General features: G+C 54.6%; 1 protein-coding gene across 1 annotated transcript; it reads left to right on the plus strand.

Annotated features, from left to right (window-relative positions):
- The first annotated feature begins 1492 nt into the window (after positions 1–1492).
- Positions 1493–25609, plus strand: LOC108499412 (wiskott-Aldrich syndrome protein family member 3-like). Its single transcript, XM_017819209.1, has 9 exons — positions 1493–1518; positions 12607–12765; positions 14181–14315; positions 14439–14592; positions 14922–15039; positions 15232–15407; positions 15809–16051; positions 16674–17056; positions 17908–25609. The coding sequence occupies exons 2-9, from the start codon at positions 12633–12635 to the stop codon at positions 18063–18065; spliced, it is 1500 nt and encodes a 499-aa protein (XP_017674698.1). The 5' UTR covers positions 1493–1518; positions 12607–12632; the 3' UTR covers positions 18066–25609.
- The last annotated feature ends 1645 nt before the right edge of the window (positions 25610–27254 follow it).

Raw genomic sequence — 27254 nt, forward strand, 5'->3', positions numbered from 1 at the left:
CTCAGCCCTTGAGCGAGTCATTCTTGTCACTCCTCAGCCAGCCTGGAAAATCCCTGCCAGTCACTGGTGCTGGAGTGTGGACAGAGCCCAGGGAACAGGTCTGTGTGGGCTGAAGTGGCCTGAGAAGGGCAGAGCCCTGAGGTGGGGTCTAAGTAGAAGGTGTCCCTGACCATGGCAGGGGCATTGGAACTGGATGGTCTTTAAGGACACTTCCAACCCAAACCATTCTAGGATTCTAGGACACCCAAGCTAGGGTTTTGTCAGCTCCAGCTGAAGGCTTTGAGACCAAGGAGCAATCACTGGCTATGGAAAGAGGGAGGGCTCTTTCAGAGATAGCAGCATCAGACCTCCAACCCCAAACAAAGAGATGAGACCCCCAAACATTAAGATGAAGCACCAAATAGCATCTCAACATGGTCCAGTGCTGGCTCTGGGGCACAGAAACATAGAGTAGTTTGGGTTGGAGGGGACCTATAAAGGTCATCTCGTCTACCCCCTGCCATGGGCAGGGACACCTTCCACTAGCCCAGGTTGCCTCAAGCCCTGTCCAACCTGGCCTTGGACACTTCCAGGGATGGGGCAGCCACAGCTTCTCTGGGCAACCTGTGCCAGGATCTCACCACCTGCATTGCAAAAAACCTTCTTCCTTACACCTAGTCTAAATAGACCCTTTTTTATTTTAAAACCATCACCTCTTAAACTGTCACAACAGGTCCTGCTAAAAAGTTTTTCACCATCTTTTTTGGAGGCCCTTTAGGTGCTGGAAGGGGCTCTCAGGTCTCCCTGGAGCCTTCTCCAGGTGAACTCCCCCAGCTCTCCCAGCAGGTCTCCAGAGCAGAACTGCCCAACCCTCAGAGCATCTCCGTGGCATGATCAAGGAGAGGATCTAAAATTCTCGGGTAACAGTGGCTGGTGACAGTGACAAGCTGGGCAGGATGATGCTTTTCTTGGGGCTTCAGCAAACCCCCAGACCATCACCCTGGCACAGTTCTGATCCATGGGGAGATGGGCCCAGGGTGCAGGAGAAGCATGAAGGAGAGGGTGGTGATGCCAAACCCAGAGAAGACAGTGCCCAAACTGCTCCTCTTCTCACCGGAGCTCCTTTCTGCTCCTGATCTCACCAGCTGAAGAATTTCCAGCCAGATGGGCTAAACCCGCAGCTCATGGCAGGGGGATGAAAAGCTATGGGAAATTAGGTATTTATATTAAAAAAAAAACCAAAAAAACAACTAACCAACCAACCGAAAAAACCCCCAAAAGCAAACCCCCCGAAGTTGCGAGGGCGGGTGCGGGGCGGCTCGGGGAGCCCCGGGGCGGCCGTGCGGGGCCGTGCGGGGCGGAGCGGGGCGGGGGCGGCGGGGAGGGGGCACATGCGCCGTGCGCGCACTGCGGAGCGGCGCGGGCAGCGCGGGCAGCGGCGGAGCGGGGCGAGGGCAGCGGGAGCGGCGGCGGCCGCAGCCCCGCACGGCCCCGCGCGGCCCCGCCGCGACACGGCGCGGCCCCCCCAGCCCGGCGGAGGTGAGCGCAGGGGGTGCGGGAATGACGCGGCACCCGCAAAGTGGGGGGTCCCCGTCCCCCCATGTGTGAGGTTGCAGTGGGGGGACACCGCATAGGGGAGAAGCTTTACAGCCTTTTTATTGGGGTCCCCTGTGGCTTTGCATCCTTTCTGGGGGGGCATCTTTGAGCGAAGGGGATCCCCCGCCGCTCTGCATCCTTGCATGGGGGGGTGGGGGATCCTTTACCGCTTCTCATCCTTGCGTTTGGGGGGGACATCCATCCCTTTGCATCCTTGCCGTGGGGGGGTCTTCCTCCCTTCGCATCTTTGCGGGGAGGGGGCGGGCCGCTCTGCATCCTCGTATTGCGGGGGTGTCCCCCCAGCTTTGCAGCCGTGCAGGGGGGTGGGGGGCTGCCCTCCATCCCTTCCCGTCCTTGCGCTGGTAGGGGGCCGTCCAAGCTGCTCCGCATCTTTGGGCGAGGGGTCCCTCCACTTTGCGGCTATTCACGGTGCGGGGGCGGGGGATCCTCCGGCGTTTCACACCTTTGCTCGGAGGGGAGGGGGTCAGACTGCTCTGCACGTTGTCATGGCGCGAGGGAGGGATGCCCAAAGCTCTTGGCACATTGGGCCTCTCTGCGCCCTGGCGATGGGGAGGGGGCGTGTGTGCTGTCACTTTGCATTCCAACATGGAAGGGGGGGGTACCTGGCTGCTTTGCACCCTTACATGGGGGCAGCGTGGGGGTGGGGAGCATCACTTTACATCCTTGCATCTCGGAGAGGGAGGATCCCTCATCTTTACATCACTGTGGGGGATAAACTGGACCCGCGGTTGCCTGTGCACCTACAGCCAGTGCAGGGCAGGGCTCATCACCCCCTGGCTGGGGAATGAGGGGGGCTATGGGGGGGCTGCAGCCCGATGTGAGGCTGGGGGTGTGGAGGGGACAGCGCTGAGCAGGGCAGAACCATGGTGTCACCTGTCATGCGTTTCCCCCCCCCCCAGCCTGGTGCCTTCTTTGGGATTTGGGGCCCCCCCGGATTTGGAAGCCCCCTTGTTGGAGCCCCCAGCCGGGGCGCCCCTGTGGGCAGGCTGCAGGAAGGCCCACACCCCCAGAGGTGCAGAGCCTGGGCCTCCATGCTCAGTGATTCAGCTACTTGCAGGGAGCTTTAATTTTATCGCTGAAAACTGGAGTTCTTGCTGCCTCGTGGTGGTGTCGGAGTGATAAAATACCCATGGATTAAGATGCTTTCTCCCTGAGTTTGTGGCTGTTTCAGGGCTGCCTGGAACACGGGAATAGCCGCTGGATGCGCCGGCGGATGCGCTGCCGGACACGAGCCGGAGCAGGGGGGCGCAGCACCAGGGCTGTATGGGCAGCTCAGCATTGGCAGGATTAATAATTCATCTTCAAAACTTCAGTCTGCCAAGGCACACCCCTCACGCTGCAGCTCATTGGATTGTAAGGAGATTGCTGGTAGAATTTCATAAAAAATGGCATTTTGGTGGCATTTGTGTATCTCAGGAGCTTCCACTGTGACAGGCTGGAGGAAGGTGAATAGGAGAGGTTGGTGACAGCATCAGTTGGGCACAACTCCTCTGGCAGCCAGAAGGTTAATGTGCACCGAGCTCTGCTGTCGCAAACGCAGAGCAGGCAAAGGGCTCTTACCCAGAACACTGTGAAGCAACTCAGATCCCAAATGTCCGCTCCTTTTCCCGGGAGCTGAGGCCCACAGAGAAAACTCGAGATGAAGCATATTTTGCTTTGAGCTGTCATCTCCCTTGGCCCACTTCTGAACCGAAGATGCTCATCCTCCATTTTATGGCGGATGACAAATCAGCCGCGGATGCCAAGATCTTGACAAGTTACGAACAACAGCCTCAAGCCGAAGTGGTAAGAAACAAAAAAAGAAAAGCAAGAATGCTTTTCTGCAGAGCTGCTCATCCAAAAAGGCACCCTCTGAGCTGCACCCTGCGGGCGAGAGCCACGGCATTTCGCACGTCTCTGTGAGCAGAGAGGCTGCAACCAGCTCCTGGGTAGGATTTACCCCCACTTCCCCAGATCCACCTGGATGTTTGTAGGGAGCGGGTCCAGCAGCGGTGGGAGAAGCCCCCGTGCCACACTGTGCAGGGAGCGCCGGGCACACGGCCCTGCAGGGCAGCGCGGCCGGGCGGGCTGGGAGCGCCTGCTCCAGAGCTGGAGCTGCCAGGCCTGTGGCTGTGCCCACAGCCAGCGAGTGCTGGGTTTCCAGAAAGCCCCTTGCTACTGGCTGAGGGTTTCCTGGGTTTATCAAAGCGCCTTCTATGCTGGGGAGAAAAAGGCTGGTTTGTTCAGCAGCGTCCTGCTCACACAGAGCAGCAGTGAGCGGCAGAGATCCTTCTGGTAATGAGCTGGGCACAAAGGGGAAAAAAAACCCGGCATTGGAGATTTTCCTTTGGTGATAGAGTCATTAGAAACAACACATGATTCCTGGGCCAGCAGGGATCTTTTCCAGCCAAAACAGAGCCAGGATCTGTGCTGTGTTCCCACAGCCCCATTCCCTGACTCCTCTGAAGATCAAGGCAGCATCACTGCTCCCAGGCAGGAGCCACACGTGGAGCAGCCGAAGGATGATGGAGGAGGATCATGCAGTTTCATCCACACATTTGCCCCCACCTTTTTCCCTTCAGCATTAGGGTATCAGCATTGATGTTTTGTTGGGTTTTTTTGCATGGATTTAATTTGTATCCATAGCAGAGACAGAGCCAAAAGGTGGGGGTGGTGCCACCAGGGCTGGCAGCAGCTTCTGTGGGATGGGAAGGACCTGATGAAGCGGCCCTCAGCTTCATGACCAGTGTCAGGGGCTACTGAGGGCTCCCCATTTCTGAGATATGAAACAACAGAACCCAAACCCCACATCAACTAAACCCCAAGGAAAAATACTGCCTGAAAACCCACTTGCAAGAGTTGGGGTTGCTCAGCCTGGAGATGAGAAGGCTCTATGGACACCTTATTGCAGCCTTCCAGCACCTGAAGGGGGTTTATAAAAAGGAGGGAGAGCAGCTTTTTACAGCGGCAGATAGTGATGGGTCAAGGGAGAATGGTTTTAAACTAAGAGAGGAGAGATTTAAATTAGATATTGGGAAGAAATCCTTCTTTGTGAGGGTGGGGAGGCCCTCGCACAGGTTGCCCAGAGAAGCTGTGGCTGCCCCATCCCTGGAAATGTCCAAGGCCAGGTTGGACAGGACTTGGAGCAACTCCGGCTGGTAGAAGGTGTCCCTGCCCATGGCAGGGAGTGAGACTAGATCATCTTTAAAGTCCCTTCCAACCCAAAACATTCTGAGATTTACAGCATTTGCTCATCATGTAACTGTAAAACCCCCCATCATTTAGATAAAAAACACACAGGAGCCTGTTTGTTTTAACCCAGACTTGCAGCAGGATGAGGTTTTCATGCTAACCCCAAGGTAACAAGGCAGTTGCATTTATGGCATCCTCCTAAGCAGGGCCAGTGCTGTGGAGCCCAGCCCTCAGAGGTTTAGATGCAATTTAGTCAAGTGCTGTTGCTGTTCCTAGAGCTGAAACATTTTGCAATAGAAAGGGAAAAAAACCCCACCAAACTCCACCAACTGTGGCATTTACTAATAAAGCTCTTGGGGAATATTTTTAGCTGTGATTTAACGTTGTGTTGCACTTTACTGTGAAGTGTTTGCTTGCTGAAGCCTCCTGGCAGTTGCTCCCCGTGGTGGAGCTGCCTTTGGCTGAGCTCGCAGAGGAGGAGCCACAGATGGGCCGGAGGAGAGGTGCGGGCAGCACTCCCGGCGGGGCGGGAGATGTGCCTTCCCGGTGGGACACAGGTCACTGCTCCAGCCCCAACCCAGGCAGCCATGGAGCTCTGCCCTGGGGCCAGCCAGGCATCCAGCTCTCTGCCCCCTTTGGCTGAAGGGCCCGACCCTTTCCCCACGGCTGCAGCTCAACCCAAATCTGTTCTTGGCCGGCAGCAAATATCCCTCTGTGCCATCCAGGATCAGGGCTGAGACCTCTCAACTCATTTCACACGTGTTGCAGGAGCAGGGAGTCCACAGCTTCCCTTGAGCTGAGGATGGGGTCCAGAAAGAGTATCCCACATCCTGGGGCTTTGCAGCCCCCAAGGCATTTTGCCACCCGGTGATTTGCTGTGAGATGTGCTGACCCTCCACTGGGCCTGGGCTGCTTCCCGTGGCCCCAGACCACATGTAAAACCAGACTCCTTTGGGATGCAGAGGTCTCAAGGAAGGGGCAGGCAATGGCATTGCTTCTCCCATGCCCCTCAGTCTCAGTGCCATCCTGAGAATTTTCCTTCACCAGAGACCTGCCCTCTGCTTTATTTTAAGCAAGGGGAATGCTTGAGATCCAGACGGTTTTACTATACTTAATTAACCTTTGGACAATAGCTGTGGAGCAGTGATCACCTTCCCACAAAGCACTGACATTTGTCATGCTGGTGGTGTTCACAGGCATTTGGGCTGGCAACAAATTAAGAAGTGGTCACAGATGCATTTCATAAATCAGAGCAGCGAGTCCTTGTGGTGCAGCTCGTGCTCCATTTTGTGGGAGTAAATCAGCAGATCTGGCCCAGCTCTAGCAGGCAGGTTCCCTGCACCACAACGAGCCGCCTGCACAGTTTTTGCTGGGTGATTTTTTTTTTTTAAACAAAGCTTCAGCCTCTGTAGGCTACAGGCTCTGCTCTATCTCCTGAAGATGTTCATGGCCCACATCAGTCCAACATCTGGCATTGAGAAGTAGGAGTTTAGGGCCACCTGAGCCAGAGGTTGCCCTCAACCGTTAGGTGGCTGCTCGTGGCCCTATCTGTCCTCTGCAGGCTTGTCCTGTTGCTCTTTGAACCATCCCACGCTGATTTCCAGCACACTCCATGGCAGAGTTCCACAAATCAACACCTCGAGAACCTGCTGCTTTCACACCTACCACCTATTTCTGTCTGCTCAAAAGCACCACACCCCCCCAGATCCTTCCAGTCCTCTTCTGTACCAGATCCATCCTGCCAAGCTCCACAGGACAAGCTCCTTCAGGCACCAACAAGCCCAGCTGAGTGTCGCCTCTGCCTTGTGACCTTTCCCTGACTTCAGAGTCAGGGGGTTTGTTGCTCCTTTAATATTTCAGGACTGCCTTGTGTCTTCCTCTTGTCCTCGGTCCTTCCTCACCTCACCATTCCCAGGGTCCTATAGCAAAGCAAGGTCCTGAGCAGTCACTGCGAGATCTGACACTTCTTATTCATCTGATACTCATTTGTAAATTTTTTGTTTGAGGTTAATAGATTTTCCAGTATACCACTTGGGGTTTTTGCACTGCTCTGGCTCCTGGCATCCAACCAAAGCTTTTGCTCCCTTGCAAAAGCCTCCAGTCCCTGGCAATGCCTGGCCCTCAGGGCTCAGCATTACCCTGGGGAGCCAGATTTGGGTAAGAGCTTTGATTGCAAGGGCTGAACAAATGGACTGCCCCAAAGCTTGTCCCAGAACTGAGCTTAGTGCTGGGCTGACCCAAACTCCCAGTCTTGAAGTTCACCACACACTTACCCACATTCTTCCCAAATCCAAGCTCAGGGTTTTTCTTGACTGACATGCAGTGAATGTGGTTTCTCTCATTCCTGATGCTCCAGGCACCCCCCAGCTGGTGGGATGTGTGCTCCAACACTGCCACACGAGGTGTTGGAGAGCCCTCAATGGCTGATTTGATTTTGCAAGTGTGGGTGTGCCACATGGACATCTTTCCCATCAGTGCTGCTCATCTCTGCCATGGCTCCATTCCCAATCCAGGTTTCTCCTGAAGGGAACACTCAGCCATAGAACACAACCCCCAAAATGTCCTTCTGCCCCACTGTGGCCCAGAGAAGGAGGGTGGCATCCAGGAGACTTTTACCTTCTGTCTCATGAACAAAAGCAGGGTGCCAGGTCTGGGACTGGAGATATCAGGCACTTACCAACCCAAACATCCATCACAGGGATTAGCTAGCACCTGTGAAACTTATTGTCACCAACTTGTTCCTCCTTGACCTTTAGGCCACTTTGGACCTTGCTGCAGAGTTCTAAATCCCAGCTCAATCCCCTGCCCAGAGTGTGAGTGGGTTTGGGGGCTCAGTGGGGGTGAGGACACAGTTCTGTACATGAAAAGCTGTAGCAAAGAAAATAAGAAGCAATATCTGGACACAAAACTCTTCTCTTTGGACCCTCTTGCAAAATGAAAACTGTTTTTCTGCCCCTGATGGACTCCAAGGATCTAAGCTGTCAGATGTGATGGCTGCTGAGGTGAAGGATAACATCTGAAAGGAGCCAGCTGTAGGAGTCACCTCTGGGCCAGTCCAAATCACACTCCCAGTCTGGTCTGCAAGGACTGGGGGCTCCCAGTTGGGGTTCAGGGCAGCCCTTATTCCCCAGAACTCCTTGGTCTGGGAAAGCAGGGGCTGCTCCTCAGTAGCACCAGCAACTCTGGATTTGGGATGCTGTGAGCAATTGGTTGATTGTTCCTTGGGAGAAACCAGTTTCTTAGGGCACAAGATAAAGCTCATTTCTGGTCTCATCCCTTCCCCTGCCTGCACCTCAGCTGATCTGTGCTTGGGCACAGTGAGCTGGACGTGGTTCCCTGCCAAGTTCCTCTGCTGGTTTGGAAAGCGAGTGGGAAGCTGGTGAATCTCCTTTCACATTTCCCAGTACAAGATTTAGTAATTGACTCTTTCCACTGCTGGAGAGAGGAGCTGAGTGATGGGAGAATCCCCACAGTGTGCCTGTACCATGACAGGAGCTCACAGGAAGTCCCTGGCTGGTCCCACTCCTCCTGCCTTCCACCTACAGGAAATTCCTGCTGATTTTGTGGCTCCTATTTTCCTCCTCCTGCAGCCTAACACCACCTCCCACTGAGGGCTCCTCACTTCCACGCAGGAGACAGAACAAAACCTCGTGGATTTTAGTCCATGTAAGTGATACCAGAGCCTGGCTGATGTTCCCAGACCCAGTGGAGGAGATGCTCACCCTACAACACCATCCCAAGAGGGTTTGGCTGGTTGAGGTTGTGCCTTTGACTCCCACACCCAACAGAGCAGCCAGCACCTGAAGAAACAGGGACCATCCCATGAGGAATAAATAGGAGAAGAAAACCTTGCTGAGGGTGGTTGGAAAAGCCAATGTGACCACCTAAACCCAAACTGGGGGGTTACACCATTATCTCAAAGCAGCTGAAAGGTGGGATCAGAGGGGAGATGCTGAGCTGGGCAGGGAGTGCTGCCACCTGTGGCTGGGGTCTCCCTGTGGCCTTGGAGCCATCAGCTGCACCCTCAGCTAGAGGGGAAGGAAAGACTCAAACCCTCCAGGGCTGGCACATTCCCTGAGTTACAGTGGGAGAGGAGAACAGGGGCAGGGCAGAAGGGAAAGAGCCCATCCTGCCTCCATCCATCCATCCCAGTGATGTCTGTCCCAAGGCAGGACTTTAGGAACTCCATTTCACATCCTGTGTGCCAGAGTCGGCATTTTGCAGCAGAGCCCAGCCCAGTGCTGCCTGTCAGGGTCAGACACCTGCACCAGACCTGGCAAGGTGGAAAACCCTTCCTGCCAGCCAGCCTGAGCATGGACACCGAGGCCAAACATCCCACCTGCCCTGGATCAAGCATGTCCCCCCATCAGCGCTGCTGTCACCCTGGCTGTGCTCTCCCAGCTCCAGGACAAGGTCACCACAGTGCTGTGAGCAAGGTGCCACCCCAGCCTCACTGCCTCTGCCCTTGCTGGGGCACAGCGGGGCCGGGGCCACGGGGGAAGGCGAGGGGGAGCTCAGGGTGACCCCAGAGCAGGAGCTCCCCAGCACCCCCCAGGGCCAGCAAACAGCAGGCAGAGCAGAGTCTGCTGGCAGGCCCAGGGGCACCCGAAATGAAGGGACCAGGACACAGGTCCAATGCTCACCCTGAAGATTGTGCCAAACCCAGGAGTTTCCCCGGTGCCAGCACCCACCCAAGGCAGGAGCAGGGCCAGAAGCACAGCTGAGGACCAGCAGCTCCTTCAGAGCAAGTCTGGCACTTCCAGCTGAGTTTGAATAACCTCCTGGGCCATGGGTGGGGCCGAGGTCCCAGGGGTCCCAGATGAGACTGATCAAGGCCATGAGGGGCTGGTAGTGTCCATGGGAATATGTCAGTTTGGCCCTGCAGCTTCACAGATGGGGCTTTACTGGGGCAATTTACTGGGCTGTACTGGAGGTACCAGTACATGATGGTGGCCCATGGTGCTGAGCACTGAGGTGGGGGCTGGGATGGTCCTATGTATGGAAGAAATCATTAATAGCTCTAGGCCTGACTGTCAATGTTTGAACTTCCCCCTCTTGCACCAGGGAGCCAACCCTGCTCCCAGGAGATCCCTGCCCCTGGGAGCCCTTTCCTGAAGGTCTGAGGACCTGCCACCCTTAATCACCCCCTGAAATGCTTGGAAATTACCAGAAGTATCAGCAAAAGCAGAAGCCCCTTTGCTAGAGCTCTGGCTGGGCCACCAGCTCTCAGGATTTGTGTGCAGCTGCTTGGTAAGTGTGAGCAAGATGTGCCAGGAGGGATAGAAATTAAGTTGATGTCTGTGGGGTTGTGTGTAGCCCATCCTCACCCAAAGAACTGTGGTCTCCTGAGTCAGGATGGGCCTTGAAGGCACAGGTTTTATGTCAGAAGTTGAGTTTCAAGCCAGAAGTCAGAGGTTTGGTGTTGGTGGTGCAGCAGATTGAGAGAACACTTGTCACAGGAGGGGTTGGCAGGGGGTTCTGATCCCTGGGTTCCTGTTACCTGCCATTAATTGGGCAGGGTTAAAAAGCAGTTCGGCCAAAGTTGCCTTTCCAGGCTATCCAAGCCTAAAAATGTGTGCCCAGTTCCTCCTTGGTTCCTCCTGCTGCAGGCTCTGAGTCTTGTTTGGGCTTTTTAGGGGTGAGATTAAAGGGATTTTTCCTCTCCAGGGATGCTCTCCCATGGCACATTCCCAAATGCTGCTATCAGGCCCCTTATCCACCTTCTGCCTCTCTGCAAGTCTGTCCCTGTGGGGAAGTTTCAAACCACAAATCCCTTTTTTTAATTCATTCTGCTCTGGGGTCCCCGCGGGGGCTGGAGGAGGGGTGGCCCCAATTCCCCCCGGATTCCCCGTAAGGGACAAAAAACCCCGGGTGCTGGTGGCTGTTTCCAGCGGCCGTGTCCCAGACGGGTGTGAGAATGGCTCTTTGTTCCCTGTTTCTAATTGCTGGGCTCGAGCAGCTCGTTAACAGCGCTCCCTGCGCCCTCCGGTCCCTGCAGCCGCCGCTCGGGGGGAACCCCCGCGGGGAAATGCTGGGGTTCAGCCGCTGAGATGGATTTCGGGATGACACATAAAACCAGCTCAAAGTGAGCTTGGGGTGAAGCTGCCAGCGTTCCTCAGCTCTTTATGCAGCCGGGGGGGATCCAGGGGGTGCCAGCGGGCTGTTCATGGCCCGAGCAGACATCCATCAACAGACATCCAGAGTCTCCCCTGCAAACCCTGCTGGCAGAAACCTCTGTTTTTTTGGGGCGCCAGGGGCGGTACCAGCCCCACATCCATGTGCAGTGAGTTTGGGGAGCACCGGAGGACACGAGGTTTGTTTGCTCTGAGCCCAAAGCATCGCAGAACCCTGCGGAGGGATCAGGGTTCCTTCCCACAGTGCCCCGACTGGTCTGGGGCAGAGCAGAGCCCAGCCCTGTCCATACAGACCTGGGAGCACAATCAGCCCTTTGGGAAGCTCCATATGAATGATTTAGGAACAAGTTTTGGACTGGTTCGTGGAGGGAGCTTGAATTTGCATTTGAAAACTGCGGAGGAGCTGGTAGTGCTGGCGGGGGGACGGGAGCACTGGCCGGGTGCTATCAATGGGAAACTGTTCTGTCGAACGCTGCCAGGGCCAAAAAATGTGAACTCTGCAGATTGCTGGCTCGGTTCACGGGCAGAAGTGCTGGCTCCCATGTCGGCACCCGGTGGCGCCGCTCCCGGCGATTAACGGAAGCTGCTTTTCCTTCGCTGCCAAAGTTCTGTAAAGATGGGGTGGATGAGGGGTGCCCAGGATGTGAAACGGGGGGATTCCACTCGCTGCACTCGGGAGCTGGGAATGCTGCTTGTGCTCTCTAGTCCTTATCAGCCCGGCGGTCAGTTTGCCTTCACAGTGGGAGTGGAGCTGAGTCCGGATGCACTCGTGTCACCTCAGACCCCCTTGTGCAAACCTGTGGGGTCACTGCCCGTCCACGTCCCAGTCCCAGGCTGCAGCACCCCAGAAGGCATCACTGTGGTTAATAAATGCTCCTTTTTTGCCTCTTTTCCCAGCCTGTTTCCCACCACTCTCCCTTTCCATCAGCGGGATGACCTGCCCCCAACACCCCCCACCCCGTCGTGCCCATCCTTCACCCTTCCTCCCCAGCTCCCATGGGTGCTCTTGCTGGAGATGAGGCTTTTGGGTGAGGGTATCTCCCTACATCTCCTTGAGCCCCAGAGAAAATGAACCGTGCCCAGTTCAGGTGGAATGGCAGCAGACCCAGGGGCACCCAGACATGCTTGAAGGACACCCAGAGATGCTATGAGAGCACCCAGAGATGTTGGGGGGGCACACGGGGATGCTGGAGAGGCACCCAGGGATGCTGGGGGGGCCATGCAGAGAGCTGGGATGAGCTGGGCCCAGCAGCTTGCCTCAGTGTAATGTGTGCACAAATAAAACCCTGGAGAGCTGGCAGTGAGCTGGAAATAATGGCATTACAAGCGCTTCCTTGCTTCTGTTTGGGCTGGATGAGGCTTTTCGGGGCCGGCGGAAGGGAAGCAGCACATGGGGGTTTGCTCCTGGTTTGAGCGCCACTCTGGAGGTGAGGGGGGAAGGACACAGTGGCTTGGCAGGAGAGCACAAGGGTAGGGACAGAGCCCTGGTGTGGTCCTCACCTCCATCCTGGCATCCATGTGCTCACCAGCACCCCAAGGTTTGCACCCAAGGAGCACCCCCGACTTGGGAAAGCCCCGCTGCTATCTGCCGAGTCCCAGCATGGGCAGGATGAGTATCCTGGGCAGAAAGCAGAGGGAATGGGAGGACAAATAGGCAAATGGTAAAATGTATTTTCTTTGTTTCCTCTCTTTCTCCTTTTGCCAGGAGAGGCGTGAGGGCTCTCGGGCAGGATGCCGCTGGTGAAGAGGAACATCGAGCCCCGGCACCTGTGCCGGGGGGCTCTGCCCGACGGGGTGACGAGTGAGCTGGAGTGTGTCACCAACAGCACCCTGGCTGCCATCATCAAGCAGCTGGGCAGCCTCAGTAAGTCATGGCACAGCAATCCCAGCGTGGCATGGTGGTGGAGCGCTGGGTTGCTGGTTGGACGCTGCTGGGATGCTGGTTGGATGCTGCTGGGGTGTTGCAGTCGCTTCCTCTGGTTCCAAACACAGAGAAACAGGGGCTATGAGAGCCACGTGGGCTGCAGCCCCTGCTAATTCAGTGGGAATTAAATTCAGCTAATTGAAAATAGGACAATGCTCAGGGCCAAGCCCAAACTGGGGACTTTTTAAGACATTTTAAGACCCATTTTCCTCCCACAGCTGGTCTGTGCAGTGGGGGGCAGAAAGCCTCCGTGAGCCCCTTGCTTCTTCACTTGGCCAGAAAGAGGAAGGTCAGGTGAAGGTCTAAAATACTCCAACCTATGCTTTTTAATGTGAGAGCTTTATGAGGAAGAGAGGTCTATATAAAAGGTCTAAATCCTCAGCTGTCTTCCTTCCCTGCGACTTAGCAGAAAAGGGACAGACAAGAGCACACCGGTGTGAAGGTTTAATAGGGACAACCTATTTCACTGCTGAATATCCAATTAAAAAAGAGAGAGAAGCCCAGGCTTTTCAGGGCTCCCCCTCTTCTCTCCCACTCCAGAACTATATTCTTCTCTAAAATACTCCCAGAAAAATAAACCCTGTATTTATGGAGCTGCTGGAAGTGACACGGGTGCCCAGGCCATGGGTAGCTTGTCCAGATGAAAAAGAAATCAAATACAAATGACTGAGTTGGGTGAATGGTCTGAGAAGGTATTAAAGATACCTTGATTTTAGGTGCTGCTTGATATGTGGGTTTGGAGGAAACTCTGAGGATCTGAGGTGCTGGGCTGGAATGGATGCTGGAATGGGCTGGGTTCTGGGATGGGATAGAGACTGGGTTGGGATATGGGATAGGATGGGATGGATGCTGAAGCCTACAGATGTCAGCAATGCTCTGCCAGACTCCTTGCTCAGCCCCACGATAGGAATAGCCCTAACAAAGAGCTGTTGTAGCAATGCATAGGATGCTGCAGGAAAATAACTGCTAAAGTTGTTATAAAGTTATTATGAAGTTAAACAAGTCACAGCTTCTCCCTGCTGTGGAACTCTCCCTGCTGCCCTGCTCCTGGTTTCCCACCTTCAGGGCTGGATTTCCACCGGCCATGTTGTGTGATGGTCACTCTTGGCTCATCTGTCCTGGTGGATCCAAAGGCTTTTTGGGACACTGTGAATGTTCTGTGCCCCTGTGGGTACTGAAAAGGATGCTTGAGGGTGTTCGTGGGGGTGGTGTTTGTGCTCCCCTCCCTCTGTGCAGGGCTTTGGGAGAGAGTGAGGCTCAGCTCCCAAAAAAACAAGGCTGTGAAGAGCATGGAGCCACTGGGGAGGTGTGTGTGCAGGGGATGGGCTGGTGATGGGCACTGTGTCCCCTGCCAGGCAGGCACGCTGAGGACATCTTCGGGGAGCTGTTCAATGAGGCCAACAGCTTCTACATGAGGATGAACTCGCTGCAGGAGAGGGTGGACCTGCTGGTCATCAAGGTGACGCAGCTGGACTCCACTGTGGAGGAAGGTGAGAGCCTGGGGCTGTTTTGGGGTGACAGCCAGGACATGTGCTCCTGGCTGGACCACCCACCATGCCTTGTTTGGGGGGCTGAGGCCACCTCTGTACTCCTTCTCCTTCCTGTGCCCACAGTTTCTCTACAGGACATCAACATGAGGAAAGCCTTCAAGAGCTCCACGGTGCAGAACCAGCAGGTTGTGTCTCGCAACTCCATCCCCAACCCAGTGATGGAGATGTACCAGCGCTGCGACAAACCCCCACCACTCAACATCCTCACACCCTACAGGTACAGGCACATCACCTCCTGGGGAGAACAAGGGGGTCCTGGGGCGTTCTTAGGAGCCTTTTCCAAGAGAGGCATCAGGTGTGCACCCCATTTGCTGCTTGATGAAGCCTGAGAGGCAGATTTCTGCAGTTGCTGTGCCACCACCCCCATTGTGAGGGCAGTTGGGATGGGTGACACCCCCAGAGGTACTACAGGTAGTGACCTCTGTGTTGGACGTGTTCCTGGTGGGACAGCAGCTCATCGTCATGGTTGTACCAAAGCCCATGTGCAGGGGAACGGGTGTCTTCTCCTGTGGCTGATAACTTCTCTCCTACCTTCCCAATGCTCAGGGATGACAAAAAGGATGGCCTCAAATTCTACACTGACCCCTCCTACTTCTTCAACTTATGGAAGGAGAAAATGTTGCAGGCAACAGAAGATAAGAGGAAGGAGAAGCGCAGACAGAAGGTAACGGGGACTCTGAGGGGCTGGAGCTGGGGTTGCCTGGCACCTGGGGAACAGTCACCTTCCTGTGCATCCTCTGCACTCCCCTCTACTGCATCAGGTGCATCTCCTGAGGTGGGGTGATGCTCCCTGGGCACTGCTAATGGTCCAGAGGAGCTGTGCTGGAGGTGGAGCTGTGGCTCTGTGTGCCTGCAGGAACAGCGGCTGGTGGAGGACTCCACCCGGGAGGTGAAGAAAGTGAGGAAAGCCCGAAACCGGCGGCTGGAGTGGAACATGATGGCATATGATAAAGAGTTCCGGCCCGATAACAGGTTCTCACCATCCCCCTATCACATGGCGTCATCGGAAGGATCACTGTCCCCAGATAATAGGCAGGTTCTACCTACTGCACGTTCAGCTCACCGACTCTGCTTTGCTTTGCTCTGCTCCGTCTGTGGGGGTTCGTGTTCCCGCAGCAGGGTTGGGGTGATAAGCCGAAAGCCCGTGGTAGCTTCATGAGAGTTGGTACCCCCAGGGTGCCATCCTGGACCTCAGGAGCAGCCTTGGCATTGGGATAAAATTAGAGCACTTTCCATTTAGCAGTTATGGGCAGAGAGAGTGGTTCAGCTGTGTTGGTGTCCTCCTCCCCTCTGCTATCTCTCTGCTGTCTTGTACATCTATGTTTTTGTGGCCATTTTTTGTTTCGTTCGCTCAACCCCAAAATACTCCTGTACCCCCCACCCTGTGACTCCCCCCGCCCCGAGTACAACAGTGGGGTTTCTCCGTGCTGCAGATCCTACGCGTCAGACGCGGCTGACCACTCGTACCCAGCGAGCCCCAACCACCCCGCGCAGCTGCTGGCCCCGGTGGAGCACAAGGAGGGGGTGCTGGCCCCCCCCAATCCCCAGGAGCACGTGTACCGCCCGGCCCCGGGCAGCCGCCAGAACAGCCTCAGCCGGCTGCAGCAGCCCCACGCGCCGCCGCCGCCCGAGGCCGTGCTCAACGGGCCCAGACCGCACCTCGTCAAGGATTACGGGTAGGGCTCCAGCCCTCTGGCTGGGTGCAGGGGTGCCCAGGGGAAGGGAGGCTTGGTGGGGGCCTGACCCCCCCCTTTTCTGGGCTGAAGTAGTGAGGAGAGCCCTCCTCTGTGGCTGTTGTGGTCTGAAACTGAGATCCAAATCAGTCAGGAGTGCTTTTGGGGTAACCTCATTTCAGGGAAAAGGGGGCTAGGGAGGTTTTCCCCTGGGGTGTTGGCCACCTTCCTACCTCCTCATGCCCCATAACCCTTTGTGCTGGCAGAGCCCTCCCCTCTCTCTGGCTCTGGGACAGAGCTTACATGGGGGTTCAGAGTAAACCAAGCTAGAGTGGAGCCTGTTCAGTGCCGGGATGGGTGATGGGTAATGGATGCTGGAATGGGTGATGGGATGGGTGAAGGATGATGGATGATGGATGCTGGAATGGGTGATGGGATGGGTGAAGGGTTCTGGGATGGGTGAAGGATGATGGATGATGGGTGCTGGAATGGGTGACAGGATGGGTGATGGGTGCTGGGATGGGTGATGGAATGGGTGAAGGGTTCTGGGATGGGAGAAGGATGGCTGGGTGCTGGGCTGGGTGCCATCCCTCCCCATACCACTGACCTGTGCCCCCTGTTGCAGCCCTCAGCCGGTGCCCATGGCCGAGTACTTCGTTCCGCCGGCCCCGCCACCCCCACCGCCCGTCATCCCCTCGGCACAGACGGCCTTCGACAGCCCCATCTCGGCCCCCCCTGCGCTGGCCCCCGGCTCGGCCGGGCCCCCCTCCTATGCACCCTCGCCGCCCCCTGCGCCCCCCGGCCCCTACTCCGCATCCCCGCCGCAGGCCGGCCCCATGGGCCCCCCGGTGGCCCCCCCCCCGCCGCCCCCGGGGCCCCCGGCGGTCTCTGCCTCACCGGCGCACTCGGCCTCGCCGCCCGCCCCCGCCGTGGAGCCTCGGAAGCCGCAGATCCCGCTGATGCCCATGAGCGACGCCCGGAGCGACCTGCTGGCAGCCATCCGCAGGGGTGAGGGGGCAGCAGGGTAGAGGCAGTGGGAAGGGGGGACAGGTCCCCACAGTGTCACCGCAGGGGCAAAATATCTCTTGGAGTAGAGTTGGGGAAGCATCGGCTTCACTGAGTGCAAGATAAGGCCCTGGGTGGAAAGTGAGGGGTGAAGATGGTGACACCCAGGTGGAACCTGAGCTGGGGAATGAAGTGCAGTGCAGGGTGCTGGGGAGAGGCTGGAGACTCATCGCCAGAGGTGGAATGAAGCCCCACAGATCACTGGATTCCTTTCAGGCTGTAGAGGATGATGTGCTCCAAGGTCTCTCCCACTTCCCCTTCCTGCAAATCTTGAGGTCGAGTAGTAAATTTAACCTTCCAGAAGGTTCAACATCTTCAGGTGAATGGAAGCAGAGAAGGAGTTTTATTCTGTGATAGAGCTTTATAATCACACACATTGCATTATTCATAGAATCACAGAATGGTTTTGACTGGAAGGGACCTTAAAGACCATGTCATTCCTGCCGTGGGCAGGGGCACCTTTTGCTATCCCAGGTTGCTCCAAGCCCCATCCAACCTGGCCTTGGACACTTCCGGGGATGGGGCAGACACAGCTTCTCTTGGCAACCTGTACCAGGGCCTCCCAACCTCACAGGGAGGAATTCCTTCCCAATATCCCATCTAAGCCTACTCTCCTTCAGTTTAAAGCCATTCCCCCTTGTCCTACCAATCCTATGATCTCATATAGCTTTGTAATGACCTACATCCTCCCGCCCAGGGCTGCAGCCATCTCGTTTCAGCCAATACTATGTAATGGGAGGGTGCTGCACATAGGCTACACTGCTCCTAAAGCCCTCCCCCTTTTCCTACCGCAGGGATCCAACTCCGGAAAGTCCAGGAGCAGTGGGAACAAGAGGCCAAGAAAGAGCCTGTGGGCAATGACGTGGCGACGATCCTGTCGCGGCGGATCGCGGTGGAGTACAGCGAGTCCGACGACGACTCCGAGCTGGACGAGAATGAGTGGTCAGACTGAGGGGCCCCGGGCTGGGCTGGGCTGGGCTGGGCTGGAGGAGCCCCCAGCTCTGCCCCGGGTGTGTACAGGCGCCTCCCCCACCATTGCTGTGCGGGCGGCCCCACTCATCCAGGAGCTTTGCTTTTACACTTTGTCCAAAACCCTGCGGGCAGCAGCAGCACTGGTAGGATACACCTCAGAGGCAGTGAGACCAGACATTAGCAGCACCTTCATGTTTAATGACTTCCAGAATTCTCTGAAGGCAGGTTAATAGGATTGCTCTGGGTTTACACCTGGAGCAGGAGCAGAGGCTGGCCCTGAGTGTGCTTTGCGCGAGGAGGGAGCCCCAGGGGCAGCAGTGCTTTTCCAGCTGGACGGTAACTGTGGTAACGAGAAGCTCCTGGAGAAGAAGCCTGTTTGCACGGCTGGTGCCACCATGGGAGCTCGGGGATGGCCCTGCATGGGCCTGGGGACCCTCTGCTGTCAGAGTTTTTGGGGTCAGGCAGCTCCAAAGGCTGCCCATGAGCAGGAGCCTCCTTCCCCTGGGCGTGATGCACCATGTTTAGCAGCAGCTCCGTAGGGATGGTTCCCATCGTACTATCACTCCCTGGAGAATCACAGAATGGTTGGGATTGGAAGAGACCTTTAAAGCCTGTTGAGTCCAATCCCTTGCAATGAACTGGGACCCCTTCCACTAGACCAGGCTGCATGAGAAGACCAAGGTGTTGGTGACCTGAGCCCGTTTCTGTCCTTAGAACTGGTTTTCTGGGAGAAAAGGGTGAAGGCAAGGCTTGTGTGGCTGACAGGGGCACGCAGCCTTGTCTTTGCCAGTGAAGGATTAAGGTGTCCAGGGAGCTTCCCCAGACCCAGCTCTCCTTGGTCTTAATGTGACACCATTTCAGTGTTATTTGAAAAAGAAAAAGAAGTTAATTAGACAATCTGCTGCTTTTAGGTAAACTCTCAACTTGCCCTTTGCAGCCCCACATACTGTGCCTGTACAACTGAGACCAACTCAGAGCCAGGCACTGGTTCCCCCGCCCTGATCCTGCCCCATTCCCTATCCCACAGGAGGGTGCTAATGGGGGAGCTGGAGAGCCAGGCCCCTGCCACAGCACTGAAAATACCTGTGCTCACATCAAAATAGAGTGATTCACCCAAGACTTTTCTCCTCCCTTCACGGAGGGAGGAGGCACAGGAAGGCAGAGAGAAGGGGTAGGGAATACTGAAAATATCACAGTCAGGTGCAAAAACCTGCAGAGAGCTGAGAGACATTCCCCACGAGTGGAAAATGGGCCAGGACCAGCCATGGACTTGCCAGAGTGGTGTCCCCAGGCCCTCTCTTGTGTTCCCTTATACCACAAGGCTCTGAATGGGGGAAAACTGAGGCCCCATGTTGCAGCTCTTCTGGGGAAAGCCTGGGCTCTGTGCCTGCCTCTCTGCCTCTCCCAGTAGCCATGTAGGTGATGGCTACAACAGTAGGATTTTGACTCTCCAGAAGCAAACAGGCCAGTAAAGGAGGTGGGAGGGTACGGCTGGGACCCAAAGGCTCATCCTTAAATTCATAGAATCCTAGAGTGCTTTGGGTTGGAAGGGACCTTACATCTCATCTCATTCCAGTCCCATGCCATGGGCAGGGACACTTTCCTCTAGACCGGGTTGCTGGTTCCTCACCCTGAGAAGTGCTGGTGTTGAACAACACCCCAAACATCTGCTCATTTCTCCCCAGTGAGAAACTTTTCATGGCCAGATGTGGTGAATCCTCTGCCCAGCTGCTGAGAAATGCCCCCAGGAGCTCTCCTTTCTCTTGGCTGCCACAAAATGGTCTCTTGTCCCTTGGGAGTGACACCTCCCACATCTCCACTCCTGGACTGTGAGCTGTGGTGCCGAGTGGGCTTGAGCAGAGGGGCAGCATGGATGTGGGAGAGGGCAAGGCAAGAAGCAGAAGTGCAATAGGATGCATGGAATAGCTCATCTACAAAACCCAAGGAAGCAGGGCTGACCAAAGGAGGCAGGGAGACACAGTGCACCAGGAGGTCAGGAAATTCCTGATGCTTGGTGCTCGCCAAGAGCTCTCGTTTCTGATGTAGACCCTCTGAAACACAGGGAACTGGCTGCAAAAGCTTTTGGCCAAAGCCTGGCCAAGACAGAGAGCCCCTGTGATGGGCCTTCCTTGGGAAAGCAGCTGGGATTTGACCTGGAACATGTTCAGAAGGAAGTGTTGTAAAAATTCAGAGCAACATTTCAGCAGATTCCTGGTGGTATTTATTGTGGAGCGTTATTAACGTAGACACAATCGTAATCCTGTTTGTGTGTGAAGAGAAAGTGGATTTATTTGGATAATTTAGAAAAAGTAATAAATTTTATGAGGAGAGAGAATAGCAGGGGCTGGGGGAGCTGCTCTTACCTGTTATAGGGGTCGAAGGGCTGCAGAGACATTGGGGGGAACCAAGTAGGGGCTCAGGGACACATGGAACTGGCTTGTCCCTTGGATCTCTGACTGGCCCAATTCTGCAAAGCCGAGCCAGTCCTGGTGAGAACTGGAGAGTGGTCGAGTGCCCCTGGAAGATCAAGCCCCTTCTTTTCGTGCACCAGTTGCTTTGTGTGTGTCACATTGGAACTGTGGTCATTCTGGCAGGACTCTGGTGTGTGGCAGGTCAGGACTGTCCCTGTAGCCTCTCACTGCCCTGTCACCTCCCCACAGCTGTGCTGCACTTGGGATTGGCAGCTGTCAGTCAACCCATGCCAGTGTCAGGGTTGATGCTGTTCCATGGCAAAACCCTTGACAGTCAGAATGGCTTGGGTTGGAAGGGACCTTGAAGGTCATCTAGTTCCCTCAATCCTTGCCTGCCCTGTGCACAGGCCACATCTGCAGAGTGGGTGTACAGCTGGGAGCCTCGGGAGGGCAGGTAGCAATGCTCCCCTGCCCACTCTTCCTCACTCCTTACACCATCCTCTCCCCTTTGGACATCCCAGCACATCCTCACCATTCATATTCTGCTTACAATCTCCAGCCCTTGATAACACAAACACGTTTCATGTGCTCAAGTCCAAAGCAAGTCAGCAGGACCATAACCTCCCAGCATTGCCCATTGCTTGAAAACATCATGATCCTCCTCTTCCAGGGATCTGAATTGCCATGGCAGCCCTTAAGCTGTCCTGATAGCAGGGATGGGGCTGATCCCCCGCCCCATCCTCATCCCAGCGAGATCTGCAGCAGAGCTCGTTGCTCAGCTTTCTGCTGTAGCTGGTGGAGAGGTGACCTGTGTAGTCAGGGTGGGCTGTAGAACCCATTTCTGGTCTGGTCACAGTGATGCTCTTCCCAACTCTCCCAACAGCACCACAAGGCAGGCAAGCACCCGGAATTGCTGAGGTTGGAAAAGACCTCTAAGATCATCAAATCAGACCATTAATACCACATGGTGGCACTGAGAGCCCCGATCTCATGACACAGCCACTGCATCCTCAGAATCTTCACCCGACAGTTCAGCCACGCTGGAGCGTGACCAGCTTTGTTTTAGGCACATTCATCTGCTTTTTGCCCAGGTGACCTATGAAATCCAACAGAAGCAACACCAGTTCCTGGGCTGGCACTGCTGGAGTTGGTTGTGCCCCACTCGTTAACACTGTCTGTCTGACCCACATGCTGCACACTCCATATTTTGTACATATGTGCCTATTCCCGGATATTCTTCCCAAAGTAGGCCATGCTGTGTTACACAACCTGAAATGCTCAAATCCTCATGTGGGCTGATATAAAAGTGAATATTTAAATATTTTATCTAGCTTGGCAGACATTAAAAAATACAATCCAGGTCACAGATGATTGAATTTCTCCTCTCTCAAGAGTGCCAGAATTGGGTTGAGGAGATTCTCCTGTATATTAAGGTATCATGTTCCATGTTAAAATATAGCAGTGGCATTTCTTTGCCAGTGGATAATCACGGAGTGCCAAACATTTAATGAGCCCAACTGATCTCCTGAGAGCTCCTCTTTCCATTTTATCTGCTTTCCCCTACTTGCCAATTTATGGGCATAGATTAAAAATAATAAATATGACTGCCAGCGGGGGGAAGAACACCCTGAGTGCATACAGATGGATTGGGCTGGAGTCAGTGGAACAGTAAATAAGCCAGTTTTGTTCTGCTTGGAGATATTAATGGAAGGCTGTGGTCCTTGAGCTCCATCAGGAGCCTCTTGGACATCTCTGGTTCATCTAAAAACGGACACTGTAGGGACCAGCATGTCCATGGCACATCTGTGAACCTACACCAAGTGTGAAGTCTAGTCTTGCTCAAGTTTCTGAAGGCTGGTGGAAGTCTAGCAGTGTTCATGCCTGCCCTTGCACTCAGCGTCTCCTTGGGTTAGAGGGACCATTGGAGCTGGCTCTGGATGCTGGTTAGAGGTGTCCTGAAGGAGGAATGGATTGGGTAGTTTCTAACTTTGCACCCTGGGAAGAAACCTAGAGAGGAGCAAGCATCACATCCCATGACAGCTCCTACTTCTGCTGATGTTTTTTCTGGGGAAGGTCTTGCTCTTGGTGCAAACATGAGGCTGAACTTGGCTTCTCCAGAGAACTCCCTCAAATTTCCTCCCAGCAACTTTTTCATCTCTGTTTCCCTTTCAAGACACCCAACAGCCTGAACAGAAGCTTTGCAGACTCCCTTGGGGACAGAGCCTGAATTTACACCTCAGCTTTAATGATAAATGGAAGTTTTGCTTGGAGGGAGGCAGGTTGTAGCACCGGAGGTGGTGTTTTGGAGGGTGCATTCCAGAGGTCCATGGCTGGCAGGAACACAGTGCCATTTCCTCGTGGATGGACCATGTTTGGCCATGGGAAGCACTCCCCATCATGGGATGCTGGCAAGGGGAGCACAGGCAGTTCCTTTCACCAAGATTCCTGTTTTCCTGTAGTAGTAGTTATTTAGGGATAAGGTTTTCTCAGCTGGAATGTTACTTTACAGATTAAAAACCCAAAACAATAAGGGCAAGGAGTCTGTCCGGAGGAGTTTACAGTCTACAGCAAAGACCATATAACCTGCACTGCACTTTAGGAGCCTCAAATGCTCACTCACCCATGAATTTACTCTCCACTGGGTAGCAGCACCTCAAGGACTGTTGTCCCTTCCTTGGGTGACCCCACGAGCAGCCCCATGACCACATCCCCCCGCTGATGTCACAGTGGGGCTCTCCTGCCCCTCCACTACTGCCCTGCAAAAGTGCCTGAGCAAAGTCCAGGAGTGCCAAGCCATGCTGGGTTTGTCCCTGTGCCCTCAGGGTGGGCCTTTCCCAGTCCCCACACAGCTCTGCTCTCTGGGATGGCCATGGATGTGATGGGAAACATGCCTGGATGCACCACTGCCTGCCAAGACTTAGAGCTGCCCATCAATTCACATGGTAGCCTCTGAGCTCATGCAAAATGTCCTCCTTCAGACACTTAGAAGCCAAACCTAGACTTTGACGTATTTTGATCTGTTTGAGAGTCAAAGGATGCGGGGGGGTTGTGAATCTGGTCTTCCTTGAACAAACTCCAGGTTTTCTAGGATTGTTGTCTCAAGCTCTGCTTTCTCACAGTAAAAATTGAGCCTGGATTTTGCTGGGGAAAGGAACGAAAAAAACCCAAACAAAACTCCCAGTCAGGAACTTGAGTGAGGTTTGCCCCAAAGCCTTCAGAACGTGCCCACAGGCAGGGTGGGGGCAGGACACCACCCTGGTGCTGTCACGGCTGAGGCAGAGCCTGCAGCAAGGGATGGGCTCTCGGTGAGGGAAATCCCCAGGCAAGATCTGGATGGAACATGCTTGGCCACAGAGTCCCCAAAGGCAGTGCTGATGTGACTTTATCCATATTAATGTCTGGATTACAGACTGGCAGGACCCTGAGGCCGTGGGCTCCTCCACAGTGCTGCGTGATAGCAGAGCAGGGATGGGCACCCTAATGGGCATCTCCTAATAGGGATCTTTCCAGAGGTGCCTTTGTAGTCTCTTGTTCCTCTCAGGAACAGGTTCAAACCTGTTAAACAATGACCTGCCGGTGTTGTGAGCCCAAGTGTGTGGGAAGTGAGCCTTCCCCTGCACACCTTTCCCGTGGTGGCAATGCCAAGGCCCTGGGCTGGCCCTGGGGGACTTTCAGCCCAATGGCAGCTCCAGCACTTAGTTCTGCATAAAGTATTAAGAGTGCAAAGAGGAGGAAAAAGACAGAAATAAAATAATCCAGCATTTTAGGTTGGTTTTTCTCCCACTGCTCTGTACAGGGAAAACCTCAGATGGGTAAAACCCCCTGAAAAGCCACAAAGGGCATGGAAAAAATAACTCTGTTCTCCATGTCAGTGAGGGACTCAAGTGCACGGCACTGGAGGAGTGAGTTGTGGCAGAAGGGAGCTGAGTCAGATCTTGGGGAAGGCTTTGCCATGGTAAGGGATGGAGAAACTGAAGCAGGCCACAAAGGTTCTGCCTTAGGAGGGCTTTGAGAAGCAGGTGGGCAAATGCCAGAAAGGAGCACTGCCCATGACCTTGTTGTGGGCCAGGGAGTGGTGGAGGTGCCCACAGGGCATCTCTTCAAAATGTGTTTGTAGTTCTGCCTCATCCCCTCCTTTGGGTGTCCCAACCCCAAAGCATCTCCCACCAGCCAGGGCAGCTGCTGGAGCTCTCTCTTGGTTTTGGTGTTGACCCTTAAATGCAATAAAGATAAAACACCTGAGAGGGAAGGATGTGAACTGAGTAGAAAACCAGGGCATGCAGATGTTACTGCTGTATTTCCCTAGTCAGAAGGCAGCAGCTCCAGCAACTTGCTCCTCAGGACCCTTCTTCGCCTGCAGCTGCAGTGGGTAAACCATGCTGGTAAATTAAGGTGGAGATTTTAAAAGTTACCCTTTGATTTGGGCTAGCTCAGATGAGAAATACAAAAATAAAACACAAACCCCTCCCCCACAAAACTAAAAAGCAAACAAACAACTTACATGTGATTTCCAGAAGGACAATTTGTTCTGTTCCCTTCCCCTGGACCTCGAGGGAAGGTCAAACCCAGCAACACTTCCCAGCTATCACCAACAAAATGAAGCAGGTCTCACCACTTCCAAAAAAATCACATCCTGAGAAAACAGTATTTAAGAAAAAGCAGTAAGAACCTCATCACAGTGCAGCAAGGAGAGGGGTCTCTTATCACCCCAGGAGGTGCTTTTGACAGTGAAGGCCCTTCCCCAGCCCAAGTGTTTGAAGTCCTGTTGATTTTCACCTCTCACCAGTGCTGGTCCATGCCTGACACCTCAGCTGGGAACACTTACACCATAGCAAGTCATTTCTTACCATGGAAAAGGTAACCATAAAAGTCTTGTCTTTGAGCCTGGTGATGTTCCTGTGACACCCATGGAGGAGAGGGTGATTTCCTGATGGCAGCAGGAACAGCTTTGACACAGTCCTGCCAGGTCTTCAAAAATCAAACTGTTATGAGCCTCAACACCCCCTCACTGCCCCTCCCCCCCCAATTTAATTTTATACTGAGATGTTTCAGGTCTACCTTTAGTTCTGTCCAGTTTTTATCAAACGGGACCATTCTTGGTGGTGCTTTTCATCTCAGATCAGAGCAGACCAGAAAAAGAAAGAAAATCACAGAATCTCAGAAGGGTTTGCTTTGGAAGAGACCTTAAAGCCCATCCAATCCTACCCCTGCCATGGGTAGGGGCACCTACCACTAGACCAGGTTGCTCCAAGCCCTGTCCAAGCCACTTAAGTCCCCACCCAAAAAAATCCTCAAACAAACCCCTTTTCCTTGAAATGCATTTTTAGGAGATTTTTGGGTGATGGCTCCTTACCTGAATAGACTTCCTTAATTGTGGGGCTGCTTGACCTGGGAGGGATCTGAAGCAGGGTGTCCCCAGCACGAGTTTGGGTTGATGCTGAGCCGTGCTGGCACTTCCCTCCCCTTGCTGTGGGATGTGCCCTGTCACACCAGGGCTCATTCCCACTGGGAATGCAATGGGGTCACAGTGGTGTGGCAGCTCCTTACTGACACAAGTGCCTTTCCTGGAGGTCCCCACAGGCTTCCTGGGGTGAGTGGTCTCACTGTGCTGGGAAAGGGCAGCGCTCACCTGGGGTGGAAACCTGGACCTGCCCAGACTCCAAGGTCTGGGAGTCCTCCTTCCTGCACAGGGGGTAGTTTGGGGAGCTGGTTTTGGCCAACCCAAGAAACCTACTCTGGCAAACGCACATCTGGGTGCACATGCCAGGGACAGGGACAGTCCCCGAGAGAACACGTGAGGAGCGCAGGGAGGGGACAAACCCTGTCCCCACTTTGTTGTGGGATGTGCCCCTGTTGGTGGGTTTGCTCCAGGGTAGATGCATTGCTGCTGCCATGGACAAGGCTTCAGGCTGGAGAGCCTTCCTCCTCCTCCTGCTCCTCCTCCTGTCCCTCCCAGGGCTGTGGGCCAGAGCCAGCTGCTGCAGCAGGACAGGAACCATCTCGCTGCCAGGTTTCCATCCCCTTTGTAGTGAGGCCAGGTGCTGTAGGAGAGTCATTTTGGGGGACACTGAAGACAGGTGAGGATCATTTCCTGTGCCCTGCACCCAGCAGGCTGGGGAGCAAGACACCTCAGGTGCCCCAAACCTCCTCAGCACTACCCAAACTCAGCAGCTCTGAGCCAGGGAGACCTCCTGGAGCTCCCGATCCTGCTGAAATAGAGCATCCACCTCAAGCTGGACATGTTAAAAGCAGTTTTCTCCCCTTTTGGTACTGACTGATCATACAAACAGCCTGGAATCAGAGCTCAGGCCAGTCTTTGTGGAGGTTGGCTCCAGCTCTGCAGGGGTGGCACAGTGGGGTCAGGGAGGTGCCAGCCTGCATTGGCTTCCCAGGTGCATCCTCAGCATCCGTGGGGCTGCCCCGATCCTCCTGCAAAAGGCCCATTTTTTTATAACAGCAGAAGTATTGCCCGTATCTCCTGTGATTTGCCATTGGATAGAAGGAGCAGATGGGAGACAGGCATCTCTCCCAAGGGAGGGTCACCTGTTCCAGGCCATAATTGATTTCCTTAATTCCATAGCTGAGATTAAAGAAGGAGATGTTCACTGTCTGTTGGGGTCTTTAACCATGTGCACTTAGTCAATAGGTGAGTAGATGTTGCTGCCTGTATCTATCTACCCTACCCAGTTGCTACGTGTGAACAAGTGTATATCTCCCCAGTGTTGTGGGTTCTGCCTGTGGTGACACGATGAGGGAAG

Source organism: Lepidothrix coronata, unplaced genomic scaffold, assembly GCF_001604755.1.
Source record: "Lepidothrix coronata isolate B3197 unplaced genomic scaffold, Lepidothrix_coronata-1.0 Scaffold2, whole genome shotgun sequence".
Classification (NCBI taxonomy): Eukaryota; Metazoa; Chordata; class Aves; order Passeriformes; family Pipridae; genus Lepidothrix; species Lepidothrix coronata.

Bases quoted from the DNA above. Each gene is read 5' to 3' on its own strand.
- LOC108499412 (XM_017819209.1), top strand. From the start codon at position 12,633: ATGCCGCTGGTGAAGAGGAACATCGAGCCCCGGCACCTGTGCCGGGGG. The intron at 14,316-14,438 runs GTGAGAGCCTGG...CTGTGCCCACAG, and splicing joins GGACTCCACTGTGGAGGAAG to TTTCTCTACAGGACATCAAC. The intron at 16,052-16,673 runs GTAGGGCTCCAG...CCCCTGTTGCAG, and splicing joins CACCTCGTCAAGGATTACGG to CCCTCAGCCGGTGCCCATGG.